General features: G+C 35.3%; 2 protein-coding genes across 4 annotated transcripts in view; one reads left to right on the forward strand and one right to left on the reverse strand.

The window, feature by feature from the left end:
• UBA6 (ubiquitin like modifier activating enzyme 6) overlaps window positions 1–15,293 on the forward strand; it is an 84,723-nt gene that overhangs the window by 55,113 nt on the left and 14,317 nt on the right. For all 3 annotated transcript variants that reach the window (XR_010156586.1, XM_001164227.7, XM_016951633.4), the window contains 10 exons: window positions 155–233; window positions 1,397–1,477; window positions 4,948–5,025; window positions 7,051–7,232; window positions 10,730–10,835; window positions 11,767–11,856; window positions 11,962–12,042; window positions 12,810–12,938; window positions 14,365–14,416; window positions 14,502–14,565. Coding sequence is in view for 2 of the 3 variants with exons in the window: in XM_001164227.7 (XP_001164227.2) it covers window positions 155–233; window positions 1,397–1,477; window positions 4,948–5,025; window positions 7,051–7,232; window positions 10,730–10,835; window positions 11,767–11,856; window positions 11,962–12,042; window positions 12,810–12,938; window positions 14,365–14,416; window positions 14,502–14,565 (942 nt within the window). In the remaining variant the exon portion in view is untranslated. The remainder of the gene's footprint in view (window positions 1–154; window positions 234–1,396; window positions 1,478–4,947; window positions 5,026–7,050; window positions 7,233–10,729; window positions 10,836–11,766; window positions 11,857–11,961; window positions 12,043–12,809; window positions 12,939–14,364; window positions 14,417–14,501; window positions 14,566–15,293) is intronic.
• On the reverse strand, window positions 7,817–8,069 carry LOC129143735 (small EDRK-rich factor 2-like). The gene has a single exon (XM_054683058.2). It carries the CDS (start codon window positions 7,955–7,957, stop codon window positions 7,817–7,819), a length of 141 nt encoding a protein of 46 aa, XP_054539033.1. The 5' UTR covers window positions 7,958–8,069.

Below are 15,293 nucleotides of genomic sequence, written 5' to 3' on the forward strand. Positions count from 1 at the left end.
TTATGGAGGCTTTTCTTTTTCAATTAAGATTGGTTAGGGGAAACTTTTAAAGAATATTTCCTTTTAAAGTACAACATTAAATTGGTATTGATGACAGTGAAACTAATTTTAATGTTTTTTATTTCTACTTTTTGGTATATGTTATTTTTTTCAGAGGAGATAGATATGATGCCTTAAGAGCTTGCATTGGAGACACTTTGTGTCAGAAACTGCAAAATTTAAACATCTTCTTAGTAAGTATCAATAATCATGGGAATAGTATGTTCAAACTGCGATCGTATATCAACTTAATTCATTAAAACAAATTTGAGTCTAAGTGTGTAGAGTACAGGTGAGTAGTTGTAATAACCGAGACCTTGCAGCCTATAAAGCTGAAATTGTTTACTGTCTGACCCTTTACAGAAAAAGTTTTCCATCCTCTGGTCTAATTAATATCTTTAAAGTGAAAGTATGAGTATGATAATTTCAAAAATTAAATTCTAGAAATATGTTTGAAAATTGGTGGGTTTTTAATTTTTTTTCTCACTAAATGAAGGAATATAGAAGTGTATTCTGTATTTCTTTTTTTTTTTTTTTTTGAGACAAAGTCCCGCTCTGTCACTCAGGCTGGAATGCAGTGGCATGATCTCGGCTCACTGCAACCTCTGCCTCTGGTTCAAGTGATTCTCTTGCCTCAGCCTCCCGAGTAGCTGGGACTACAGGGGCGTGCCACCACGCCCAGGTAATTTTTGTATTTTCAATAGAGACGGAGTTTCACCATATTGGCTAGGCTGGTCTCGAAATCCTGACCTCATGATCCACTCTCCTCAGCTTCCCAAAGTGCTGGGATTACAGTGTGAGCCACCTCACCCAGCCTGTTCTGTATTTCTTAATTGTCTTAGTGCATTGGCAGGGAAATTTTCCCCAATAACATAAAACAACTCTCCCTGCCATTTATTGTTTTAATTATTAAAATTAGCCCTGAAAATTACTGCTTATTCTTATTAATCATCTTTAAAATAATGTTTTGAAAATCAACTGTTACTGAGCTTTTTACATGCATATGGAATCTAGTATTATCAATTTTAGATAATAGTAGAAGTCTTAGAATAGTTTTATTCAGTAAATGAGTTTTGAGAAATGTCCAAAAGGGAGGAATCTTTTTTTTAAATGTTGTATTAACATTATATTGTGTTTATTTCTATCTTACATAAGCAGTTCAATGTTTAAATTTTATTTGGAATTTTTAAATGTCTTCTGTTTAAAGAAATTGTACAATTATGCTTTTCCTTATTTGGTTTATACTTTTTTTTTTCATTGAAACAGTGGTAAAAATAAACCTGTTAAATATTTCAAAATAAAATGATTCACAGATAGGTTATTTTAATCTGATATATACCATTTTTCTCCTCCATAGGTAGGGTGTGGAGCCATAGGCTGTGAAATGTTGAAAAATTTTGCTTTACTTGGTGTTGGCACAAGCAAAGAGAAAGGAATGGTAAGATATCAATTCTTGAGAGTTAAAAGTTTATATTTCTGTTGTTGCCCTTTTTCAGCTATATTTGACTGCATAAATCTGAAGTATCAGTTTTTTGAAAATAGAGCATTAAACTAAAAATTGGAAGATTGTCATGCCCTTCTGACCACTTTTCAAAACTTATGTTACCTTGTAGCAAATTACTTCTCTTTCCCTTGTAGCAAATTAATTCTTTTCTCAGTTTCCTTCTCTACTACTGTGAAACTGACGTTTGTACTACCTATCTCATAACGTTATTGTGATGATCAAATGTGAAAGGGCTTTGCAAGCTATAAAATATGTTGTTATTTCTGTTAGATAGTGTTTATTGTTAAATGTTTAAGATAACTGAAGCTAACATTACAAAGTTGCAGAGGACTCAGATGTAGTTTCAATTAAAGAGTGTTAAAAGTAGTGGGAAAAATATAAAGCTCAGTGTACAATTTAAATTCTTAAGACTCTAAATGTGAGTTAATTGCAAGCCATGTCATATATTTAAATAGAAATTTATTTCACTGGTGCTGTTTGCCTTTTAAGATAAACTGTCTTCCATTAGTGATTTCATAGATATATCAAGGTGACTAACAGAAGACTGATTAAATGGCTAAAATTTATATGATGGTTCACCTTTTATAAAAGTTTATTAAACTTAGCTTATTATTCCAATTCAAAAGAGCATACATTACTATCATAGTTAACAGGCAGATGTTCTATGTTTATATTAACATTTCCTAAATACTGCTTCACAAACCACTATTACTTGTGTTGATTTTAAAAAGAAGAAAGTCTTTGGTTACATCAGTTTAGGAATCACCTAAATGCTTTAACTCCTTGGAAATTCATGATGCACATTAGCATATAAAGGTCAGGAAAAGAACTGTAATGAAGAAACTTACTGACTTCAGATAACAAAACAAGATAAGTTAATGTGGACATGCTTCTATACTACTGGAAACACAGACTTACTGTATACATTTTTTTAAGTGTAATGTAGCCAAGCTGAAAAGAGAAATTCCCAGGTCCCAGGAACCAAGAGAGAAGAAAAAATCCTAAATTGAAAGCCATTGGTACTTACAAGTGGTTCTATCTTGAATGTTTGTCCAAAACTCTAAGTAAAAACAGAAGTCACTAATGAGAAATTGAAACTCAGAGCATGTACCACACCAGGGTAAGGGGTCCAAAATTATATCATATAAAACTTAAAGCAGAGAATGGAATATAACAAATTTAAGACCACTAAAACTTACAGCCTTTAAAGCAAATGTAAAACTGCATCATGATGATAATAACACACTCAGGACTATGCAGAAAAAGTCAGCCTTCATTAAAGACAATTCAGATTTAAAAATGACTATTCACTAGAAAGGGAACCACCACAAGAATCAGCCATGGCAAATAAAAGAATTAGTCTCCTAAGAATTATAGATGATAGAAGTGCTACCAATAATAGAATATTTTTTTAATTTTATTTTATTATTATTATACTTTAAGTTTTAGGGTACATGTGCACAATGTGCAGGTTAGTTACATATGTATACATGTGCCATGCTGGTGAATAATAGAATATTTTACAGAAAATAGAACAAACTTTAAAGTTAAAAATGATCAGAGATAAAGAGAGCTAGAAAAGGGAAAAAAAGGCACTGAAATTTTTACAGAAAGCCAAATAAGAATTTCTATATAATCACTAATATTAAAATTTAAATATAACTGAGGTGAGAATGGACAAATCGAAGATAAATATAAATACCCAGAATGTAGTGCAGAAAGATATCCTTTTTTAATGAAAGAAGTGCGTTTGCAAGGTCCAACATAGGTCTAGTAGAATTTCCAGAGATAAAGATAAGGGAGAAGAAGCAATATATTCCAAAGATAATGACAAAAGTTCCCAGAGTTAAAGAAAGACAAGTGTTTTCAAATTGGAAAGATAAACTAGTACCAAACAAATCAAAAGCAAAGATTAAAAAAAGAGATTGCATAATAGACTTTTCGTCAGCAATAAATAGAAGATAATGGAAGCATATCTTCATAGTGTAATGGAAAATTACTATTAACCTATACTCAGTTCAAGAGGGAGAGCAAAGTAAAGATAGCTGACAAATAAAATGATGAAAGATTACTACCACTTATTGGTTCTTACTGAAAGATGTTAGGTTGTGTGGGCAGTGTGTAAAGGGTATGTAGAGGCATTTGTCAGCATTCTTTGATTTACATGAGTATTGATTTTTTAAAACCTTAGAGTGAGATGGTTAAAAGTTTTAAGTGTAACTGATCTCATGGAAAGCAGACTGGAGAGTTCCAAATTAAATGATTTAGATATTCTCGGTTTTCAGGAAGATAGAAATTTTAATAAATTTTAGATCTTAAGTCACATAAGCATGTTAAAATTTTGAGCATAACCACATAACATTAGGCACTTAGCTTCTAAACCAGTTTGGGGAGTTGGGGGCAATAGGAATCAAGAAAACTTGGTCAGTCCAGTACAAGGCAAAAATACAGGGGAATGAAAAGCAGAATTGGAGGAGGTGGAAAGAAAAAGCCTTAATATCAGTGAACAATGAATTAATTAAGCTTTTTTGTTAAAATATATTTTCTGTTTGATTTTTTTTCCATTAAAAGAGACACTCCCTAACATAATTACACAGAAATATTAAAAATATCAGGGAAATAACAACTGAAAGAAAATGAATGTGGAATATAGTCAGAGACATTCTACATCTAGGCAAATCTTGTTTAAAAATGCTAAAGTGGCAAATGCATTTTGAATACTCTTCAGATGATCTTGAGTTTACTTTCATCTTGTGTCCTTTAGAATGAGTCTGCAGACTTTTTCTTAAAGGACAAGATTGCAAATATTTCAACTTTGCAGACCAAAGATCTCTGTCACAACTTATCAGTTCAGCCCCTAGGATCATGAAAACTGCGGTAGACGATTCTTAAATAGTATGACAGTGTTTCAATAAAACTTTAGTTACAAAAATAGGCAGCATGCCTAATTAGGGGGTTAGGAGTTCAAGACCAAAGTTTGTATGCCTCTGCTTTAGCCAGAGTTCCTTTCAAATTGATACATATAAGCATTCTTCCCAAATTAGTTGAGATTAAGATTAAATATCAGTTTAGAAAGAAGAGGTAGCTCCTCTGCAGGTAATCCATTTCATAGTTCTAAAAAGTTTTGTTTTGTTATGAATAATTAGAAAAAAGTTTTGAACAGGAATTGCAATTGGCCTCAGCTATTTTGTTTGATGTGCTCCTATGTAAAACATTAATTACAATTAAATAAAACATAAAAGAGTAGTATTGGTAACTATTTGGGAATGTTTGTATCGTTATGACCTTTACCAACCAGACTAATTTAGAATAATTTGTCAGGACTTTGTTAGTCATACTGAGAAAAGAAAAATAGATTAAAATGTATCTATTATGTAATTTCAGCCATATTTTCTTGATATTAGATTACAGTTACAGATCCTGACTTGATAGAGAAATCCAACTTAAATAGACAGTTCCTATTTCGTCCTCATCACATACAGGTATGTTGCTATTCTGTTTCAAATTTAAATCATGTATTATACAAAAAAGTTTCCTTTTAATAAATAGAAAATAGTGATTGAACAATCGTGTTATTTTATTAGAATCTTTCAAATTATCAATTAATGGAAATGACAAAAGGGAAAATATTAAATTATTTAATGCACAATATTGATTTTTGCATTGATTTTGGAATTGAAACCTGAGTTGTGAAACAGGCAGTATTTTTTTCATTTTGTAATCACCAGGGTATGTTGACATTCAATTTTAGAAAGGAAGTATATAGAAATATGTTTCTAATTTGAGGTTTTGATAGTTAGCAAATTTGGCAGTGTCTTTTTTTATCTTTATCATAAATCAGATAAAAGTTTAGCACTTAGAATTTTTGTGCTCTTTTGATCGTTTGACCAACATCCGTTTTTATTGTAAAATAATGCTTGTTCTCAATTTTCTCCTTTTTTATATAAATCAAAATATTTAAGTCGGGCAAAAAAGCATTTTAAGTCAAGCAGATTTGCTTTTACTTTAGGAATGTTTAGCCAGACGCAATAGCTCATGCCTATAATCCCAGCACTTTGGGAGGCCAACACAGGAGGATTGCTTGAGGTTAGGAGTTCCCGACCTGCCTGGGCAACCTAGGGAAAAACCAGTTCTACCCTAAAAAAAAGTTTTAAAAAAATTAAAACAAAAAAAAGTTTTTTCTTTATTGTTCAACAACTCATTGCAAGTCTTAGTAAACTAAGCTTAGTAATGTTATGAACAGAAAGTAACTAAAACAGATGTCATAGTTAATCTAATTGCCTTGCTTATCCAAATATAATAGACAAAGTAACAGGGTCCGTTGTGAACTAAAATATGTTGCAAAGTGTATTTGCTTAACTTGGTGCATTTTACTTAGAGAAGAACTATAAAGTCCTGTTCATTCTTATTTTACTGAGTTCTAACAAAGTTTTGATTTGTTTGTACACTTAGAACACTGATAAGTGAAATGTGTCAGCCTAAGAATGTGAGAAGAGACAGAAATACCGTTAAAACTAGATGTGTGAATTTAAACAGAATGGCCTAAAGATATTTAATGCCAAAGCAAATGCAGATGAACAGTGACAGCACCTGAAATAACAATCATGATTTAAAAATAGTCACTAAATCTTTTTAAGAAAAGAAAGAATAAATTATATTTAGAGTACAGTAGTACCCCTTATCAGCAGTATCCAGTTTTGCTTGCCACAGTTTCAGTTAGCCATGGTCAACCAGGATCTGAAAATAGGTGAGTACAGTGTGGTACAATAAGATACTGTATTTTGAGAGGGAGAGACCATATTCATATGCCTTTTATTAATGTATATTGTTATGATTGTATTGTTTTATTGTTATTAATCTCTTACTATGCATAATTTATAAATTAAAATTTATCATAGGTATGTGTGTATATGAAAATACATAGTATATATAGGGTTTGGTACTGTCTGTAGTTTTAGGCAATTTGGGGGGTTGTGGAAGGCAGATGAGGAACTACTGGACTGTTTTTTATAAAATTGAACACAAATAATTTCTGAAAATATTTCCATCCAGAAATAATAATTTTAAAATATGTTAGTACCAAAGTATTCAACTCGCATACCTCTAAGAACTTATCTTTTGCAGAGTTGATTTCCAATGTTTTACTGAATGTGTTCTCATTTTTTTCTAGGCACTTACCAAGTCAAACATCATTACTAGGGAAAAATTGTAATTGGATTTTTAACTTTTTTTAAGAACTGTAAAGTACTTAACTATAAGACAGAAGGTGTTTAGATTTTTATTAATAATTTGTAAATTATTTGGACTAATGTGCATTATTAATGTAGTGTGATTACAGTGAATGTAATTTCTACAAGCCAAAAATGAAAACTGGTCTCATTACTCTCATTATATATATATGGACTATGACTGAACTTACACATTCTTATCACTCTGGAATATATAGAAAAATCATAGTCCTTTTTTTGTTGTTTAACATATTCTTTCTGCTTATATTATTTGTTTAGAAACCTAAAAGCTACACTGCTGCTGATGCTACTCTGAAAATAAATTCTCAAATAAAGATAGATGCACACCTGAACAAAGTATGTCCAACCACTGAGACCATTTACAATGATGAGTTCTATACTAAACAAGATATAATTATTACAGCATTAGATAATGTGGAAGCCAGGAGATACGTAGACAGGTATGTTCTTGAAATTCATGTTCCTACAGAATTGTCTTTAGTTTTCACTTCTGTTTCCCACATTATTATTGAAAAGTTACGGAATTATCTGATTATTCCTTATGTTCCTATTGTAGTACTCCTCAAACACAAACCCTTTGATGATTTCTCATTATACTTAGAATGAAATTCAAAATCTGTAACATAACCTAAATGTTTTTCATGGAGTACTTTTCACCTGTTCACCATGCCAGTGTAACATTTACCAGTCTTCCTTGGCTCCCCTTATTCTAGCTGTATGTGCCTTTCAGTTTTTTGGCTGTCTTATGTTTTTTCTGAATTATAAAGCTATTTTTAATACTTTGGGGTGAGTCCCACTGCAATAGAAAACATAGAAGGAGTAACTCCTTCACCCCCAGAAATGCCCCAGGGGAGAAAGGCTACCTGAGAAGGAAGCACAAAAAGGACCCACTGCAAACTCAGGGCAAAGGGGAATGCCATCAGTCCTGGGTCCTGTGAGTACTAGAGGAGGAAATGTGAGCATGGTGGGACTTGGCTTCAGGCACAGAGGCGAAGGGCACGGGGGTGGACACCAAACCACAAAGCTACTTAGGTTCTTCCTTCTCGTTTTCCCTTTTCTGCTTCAGCTGCATGGTCTCCAGGTCCCTCTGCTTGTGGGCAGCAGCAGAGAGTCTGTCTTCTTGGCACTTTCCCTTAACTGTTTGCATATTCTTCTGTTTTTTCATGTTCTTCTACCAGGCAAGCTCATGCTGGTTACCCGCAGCAGCTCTGACCTGCCACCCCTCCTTCTGTCTATGCCTTTTTCTTACCAGGCCTTCAGCACTTTTTTACCTCAGGGACTTGCACACAGTATCCTTCAGCCTCAGGAAGTTCTGTTTTTCTTGCTTTAACATTCCTGATCTCTAATCTACCTATCTACTCTTCATCTAGTTTAGCTTTTTTTCTTCATCCTTTCAGTTTCAGCCTAAATTTCTTTTTATTTATTTATTTATTTATATTGATCATTCTTGGGTGTTTCTCGCATAGGGGGATTTGGCAGGGTCATAGGACAATAGTGGAGGGAAGGTCAGCAGATAAACAAGTGAACAAAGGTCTCTGGTTTTCCTAGGCAGAGGACCCTGCAGCCTACCGCAGTGTTTGTGTCCCTGGGTACTTGAGATTAGGGAGTGGTGATGACTCTTGACGAGCATGCTGCCTTCAAGCATCTGTTTAACAAAGCACATCTTGCACCGCCCTTAATCCATTTAACCCTGAGTGGACACAGCACATGTTTCAGAGAGCACCGGGTTGGGGGTAAGGTCATAGATCAACAGCATCCCAAGGCAGAAGAATTTTTCTTAGTACAGAACAAAATGGAGTCTCGTATGTCTACTTCTTTCTACACAGACACAGCAACAATCTGATTTCTCTATCTTTTCCCCACATTTCCCCCTTTTCTATTTGACGAAACCGCCATTGTCATCATGGCCCGTTCTCAGTGAGCTGTTGGGTACACCTCCCAGACGGGGTGGCGGCCGGGCAGAGGGGCTCCTCACTTCCCAGAAGGGGCGGCTGGGCAGAGGCGCCCCCACCTCCCGGACGGGGCAGCTGGCCAGGTGGGGGCTGCCCCCCACCTCCCTCCCGGATGGGGCGGCTGGCCGGTCGGGGGCTGCCCCCCACCTCCCTCCCAGACGGGGCGGCTGGTGGGGCGGGGTCTGCCCCCCACCTCCCGGACGGGGGCGGCTGCCGGGCGGAGACGCTCCTCACTTCCCAGATGGGGTGGCTGCTGGGCGGAGGGGCTCCTCACTTCTCAGACGGGGCGGCCGGGCAGAGACGCTCCTCACCTCCCAGACAGGGTCACGGCCGGGCAGAGGCGCTCCTCACATCCCAGACGGGGCGGCGGGGCAGAGGCGCTCCCCACATCTCAGACAATGGGCTGCCGGGCAGAGATGCTCCTCACTTCCTAGACGGGATGGCGGCCGGGAAGAGGCACTCCTCACTTCCCAGACGGGGCAGCCGGGCAGAGGGGCTCCTCACATCCCAGACGATGGGCGGCCAGGCAGAGACGCTCCTCACTTCCCAGACGGGGTGGCGGCCGGGCAGAGGCTGCAATCTCGGCACTTTGGGAGGCCAAGGCAGGCGGCTGGGGGGTGGAGGTTGTAGCTAGCAGAAATCATGCCACTGCATTCCAGCCTGGGCAACATAGAGCACTGAGTGAACGAGACTCCGTCTGCAATCTTGGCACCTCGGGAGGCCGAGGCTGGCAGATCACTCGCTGTTAGGAGCTGGAGACCAGCCCGGCCAACACAGCAAAACCCCGTCTCCATTCCAGCCTGGGCAACATTGAGCACTGAGTGAACGAGACTCCGTCTGCAATCCTGGCACCTCGGGAGGCCGAGGCTGGCAGATCACTCGCTGTTAGGAGCTGGAGACCAGCCCGGCCAACACAGCAAAACCCCGTCTCCACCAAAAAAATACGAAAACCAGTCAGGTGTGGCGGCGTGCGCCTGCAATCGCAGGCACTAGGCAGGCTGAGGCAGGAGAATCAGGCAGGGAGGTTGCAGTGAGCCGAGATGGCAGCAGTACAGTCCAGCTTCGGCTCGGCATCAGAGGGAGACCGTGGAAAGGGAGGGAGAGGGAGACGGTGGGGAGCGGGAGCGGGAGAGGGAGAGGGACCTAAATTTCTTTATCAAAACAGACTTTCTTTTCCCTCAAATTCTAAATTAAATCCTCCTATGGTGATTTTCATAACACTATGTACTTTTTCCTTCATGGCACTCATTTTTACTGATATGCATATTTATTTAATGTTTGTGTCCTCACTAAATCATTCATCCAGGGACCATTTACTTTCCGTCATTGTATCCTCAGTGCCCAACATATGATGTCATTTAGTAAATATTCCTTAAATAAGTAGATGAATGAATGACTATAAATGTGTTCACCTTACATCTTTATATGACTCCTCAATGTTAGGGTGTAGAGCAGATATATTAGCAGAGGAGAATTTATCAGTTGAAAAATGTGAAAAGTATGTAATCTTGGGCCAAAGAGGGGAAGAAAATAAAACTTTAAAAAATAAAAATTTGTAGAATATAGGTATTGTAAGTGTTGAGAAAGAAGATTAATATTATTTGGGATAAAGAAAATATTGAGAAGAGATAGTGTGGTAGAACTTGTAGTTAGAAAATAACCAAAGAAGAAATATAAAGCAAGGGAAAAGGAGTAATATTGTTAGGAATTAACCTAGAGATAAAGGTTAAGAAAGCCCGAGATTTAGGGTACTACTAGTAGAAAAGAGAGAAATTACTAGATTGAACAACAAGATGTATATGTATAGTGCAGAATAGGGGAACAGGAATGATCCACTGTTTGATAGTAGTATATCTGTTTTCCTAAAATACTGCATTCAAGAAGTGATCAGTATGTGAAATGGTCAATAGAAAGTTGTAGGATGTCCTTTGGTTACATTGTTATTGCTCACTTTTTTGTTTTTTACTTGCTATCTTTTCAAATAGTCGTTGCTTAGCAAATCTAAGGCCTCTTTTAGATTCTGGAACAATGGGCACTAAGGGACACACTGAAGTTATTGTACCGCATTTGACTGAGTCTTACAATAGTCATGTAAGTGAATCAATATTTTGAAATAGATGTCTTTTTTATATCTTGTAATTTTTGTCTTAATCAACAATTTGATTTAGCTTTCCTAATCCTTCTGATTTTGCTCTGCCAATGATGTTCATACATATGTGCATGTACATTTTTAAAAATATAATTGAACTTTTTTTTAATTATCAGAATTTTGTGTCTGGTGTTTCTGGAGCATTATTCTTCTGTTTACTATTTATTTCTCAGAGCTGCTTAGTTTTCTAATACCCTTTGAGTTTAAGATTGTTTGATAAGAACAAACTATTAGATTGAGACTAGAACTGTCAACAAAGACATAAAATTTTATTCACTTGCCGAGACAAAGTGAGTCATTTTAGATTAGGTAAACCAATAAACCTAGGCAAAATGTACTCTATAATAGAATGTGGATTTCTTCAATGGTACTTTATCCACAAAAAACGACTTAGGTATTTACCATTTATTTAATACGTGCTTTCTGCAAGAAACCTCAAGCATTGAGGACATATTTCTGCTCTCAGATGTTTTTCTCCATGGAAAAACTCATGCTTTTCTGAGCACTATACTGGGTATTCCTGAATTACTTTTCAAAGCGGGCAGTGTTATAAAACTTTAAATGTCACCTTGATTCATGAGGAAAAAAATGATTTATAGATGATGGTGTGTCATGAGTACTACATGGTGCTTTAAATGAGTACACAAATAATAAATAAGATTCATGTTTGGCATTACATAGCTATTAACAAATAGGTTAAACGTCAAAAGAATTAACTTCTCTTATTGCCTGAGAGAGAAGATATAAAAATGTCTGGTTGGATTTTATTTATTTTTGGATTTTTAATAGGCTTAAAGCTCAAAACTAAATTAAATCAATAAAAATTGGTCATTGCTTCCCCTTAAGTACCTGTTGTCATATTTTATAAATTAGCGGGATCCCCCAGAAGAGGAAATACCATTTTGTACTCTAAAATCCTTTCCAGCTGCTATTGAACATACCATACAGTGGGCAAGAGATAAGGTAAAAGTTCCTTTTTAAATTTATTTTCTTTGAAGTGAGAAAGAAGATATTTCTGACTTTAAACAGACTTCTATTTGTAATTTTTTTTTCTTTTCTCTGTTACAGTTTGAAAGTTCCTTTTCCCACAAACCTTCATTGTTTAACAAATTTTGGCAAACCTATTCATCTGCAGAAGAAGTCTTACAGGTAAAAATCAGTAAATTTTAATACAAACTTAACACTTTGTGTCAGTGTAATCTTATTTTCAAGTATCTACAAGTGATTTATTTTACCTCCATAAAGAGTGATTGTATATAAAAAGTGAAATGATACATAAGGAATCTTGAAATTAGGTCACAAATTATCCTTTTGGTTTGGTTGAACTACATGGAATTGTCAATATTTGACCATGTTCGACTCACAAAACAGCAATTCATATGGTTCAAGCTAATAAAGATATGATAATTATGATAGAAGGGCTACAAATAATAAAAGGGCTTTTATTAAGCCCTTTGGAAAGAAAAAATTGAGGTAAGTTCTAGTTAAAATTTCATGAGGGAACAATAATCTCCAAGACTTATTACTCTTATAGTGAAGGCAACTTTAAAGATGTTTTCTCACTTTCTTTTAATCTTTTGCTAACAAGGCCCACTTTTTAGTATCAAATATTCATAGCACTTATAGTGAGTACATATATTATAGTACTAATAACTTACAGCTAGGAAAATATGAGGATAACTTGTAAGATAAGAAATCAGAGTTAAAATTTTGTATGCTATCTCTTACCATTCCCCTTCTCAAACAGAAAAGAAAAGAAAGGTTAAAGAAGAAGGAAGGGAAAAGGAGCTTGAGGTGAAAAAAGAAAAGCATAAAACACATGAGTTGACACTTCAAACTTAGGCTAACTTTTGGTGAGGGATGTGTATATGTTTGTAATTGGAAGTATGTTGATTTTTTTTTCTCTCCCATTCTAGAAGATACAGAGTGGACACAGTTTAGAAGGCTGTTTTCAAGTTATAAAGTTACTTAGCAGAAGACCTAGAAATTGGTCCCAGTGTGTAGAATTAGCAAGATTAAAGTTTGAAAAATATTTTAACCATAAGGTAAGTATGCATTGTGAGACATTAAGAAAAGGTCTGATCTTGGCTTATTTAGTTATTAACAAATTAATTTCATTGACCTGAAATGTGTATTCTTTCTTTTGGCAAGCTTTTCAGAAATTAGTAGTAAGTTAAATGAGAACACATGCTAATCTAAAAGAAGTTTGTTCAGAATAGAAGAAGCAAGAAACTGAGAAAATAGGGATATTTAGTCAGAAATTTTGCTGAGATTTTGCCATTTCCACCCATATCTGATAATCACATTTTATGTCTGTTTCCCCATCTGTAAAATAGAAATAATAAATTTGTACCTAATACATAAGGTAGTGGTGAGGATAAAAGGAGGTAACACAAAGCATTTAGAACAGAGCCTGGCACATAAAAAATTACTAAATATTAGCTGTTATTCTTACCTCCAGTTAAATATAGTTGCTGGAATGTGTGTTGCCTTCTCTTTAGTCTTTCCCTCTCTTTAGGCTCTTAAGTTCATCTTCCTTAGAAACAACTTTAAAAAAAAAACAAAAAATAGGGTTTCCCTATGTTTTCCAGTCTGGCCTGGAACTCCTGGGCTCAAGTGATCCCTGCCTCAGCCCTTAAGTAGCTGAGGCTGCATGTGCACGCCACCACACCCCACTTAAAAAATATTTCGTTTATACTTCTTCTTTTTATTTTCGACAGAGCTCTACTTCTTGGAAAAGTGGTCTGTACTACTCAATGTACCACTTCCTTACCCAGTAAATTTGACTTCTTTGCTCATTACTCTTCAGATTGTTCTTAACATGGTTATCAATGACCCCTGTTTCAAAAATCTAAGGAACTCTTTAGTTCTTATCTTCTGTGCATTTTTTTAAAACTTTTTTTATAATGAAAAATATTCAGCCATAGAAATGTAGAGGAAATAGTATAATGAACCCTAATGTAATTGTCAATTACCTATCACCCAGGGTTAGCAGTTATCAATTCATAGATAAATCTTGTTTCATCACCATTCCCGTTCATTCTTACCTTCCCCCAGGTGATTTTGAAGCAAATCTCAAACATGTATCATTTCAAAAATACAAAGTACTGTGTGTTTTTTCTGGTTTTGTTATTTAAGTATTAGCTCTTTAAAAAGAACAGAATGACATGTAAAATATGCCACCATTTATATAAAAAGGAGTGAAGTAATCTACATTTGTTTGCTGTAGATACCACCTCCCAATAAACCTACAAATAGTGATAGAAAATGATATTTGGATTTTTCATTTATGAGGGACATTGACAGGAGAATGGACAGATGGAATACAAGGGTGGTAGGGAGACTTCACTGTGTCTCTTTTAATGTGTTTTGATTTTTGAATCATGTGCATATATTTACTACACACATTTTTTAATTTTTCCTCGGATAATATTAAGTAGTGGGTGTCTTTAATTCATTTTTTTTCTTTAGGCTCTTCAGCTTCTTCACTGTTTCCCTCTGGACATACGATTAAAAGATGGCAGTAAGTATAAATGTTGAGAATAAATTTTAATGACATTTATTACTGGCTACATACATTGAAAATAATATTTGTATCTTTTTGCCAGGTTTATTTTGGCAGTCACCAAAGAGGCCACCCTCTCCAATAAAATTTGATTTAAATGAACCTTTGTAAGTATTTATATTTAGTTTTATGTATCCTTCATTATATATTTCTTTACTGTAAATTCCTTAACTGTACATTGCAGAGTGAAAACCTTAGGCTCTTTAATGTTAAATTATTTCATTCCTGTTCATTTAAGAGTTAACAAGTCATTCTGACCAAGAAAGCCAGCCACAACCCTTCCCACACAAATGTGAATCCATTCATTTACATGGTAAATAACCTCATTATTCATAATAAATATCTAAGGTGAAACCAAAATCACCTTTTTTACTTTATCCATAAATTAGTAAAATGACAATGTGTTTTTACATTTAATGAAATCAAATATAAGAATCTTCAGTTATATGGAGGAACAAATAATTACTACTGAATAACTCCCTAAATCTCAAATTATTTTCAGAGGAGTTGGTCTTTGTGTGAATACCTGGAAACACTATATTAGATACACATTAGATTCACACTTGTGTGTGTATGTATATTTTTTCTATTTTTTTAATTTAGTTTTTATTCTTTGAAAGAGACAAGGTCTCACATATGTGGCCCAGCCTGGTCTTGAACTCCTAGGCTCAAGCAATCCTCCCACCTCAGCTTCCCAAGTAGCTGGGATTACAGGTGCATACCACCACACCCAACCTTATGTATATATATTTTTAAACACTTAGCTTGCATTCATTAACCTTCCTTTCAGCAGATAACTCTATGCTTAATTTTCTCATCTGGTGGTGGTTTTAGG

This window comes from Pan troglodytes, chromosome 3 (genome assembly GCF_028858775.2).
Source record: "Pan troglodytes isolate AG18354 chromosome 3, NHGRI_mPanTro3-v2.0_pri, whole genome shotgun sequence".
Lineage (NCBI taxonomy): Eukaryota > Metazoa > Chordata > Mammalia > Primates > Hominidae > Pan > Pan troglodytes.

Excerpts from the sequence above, each read along its gene's own strand:
- LOC129143735 (XM_054683058.2), bottom strand. The coding sequence starts at position 7,957 with ATGAAAAAACAGAAGAATATGCAAACAGTTAAGGGAAAGTGCCAAGAA.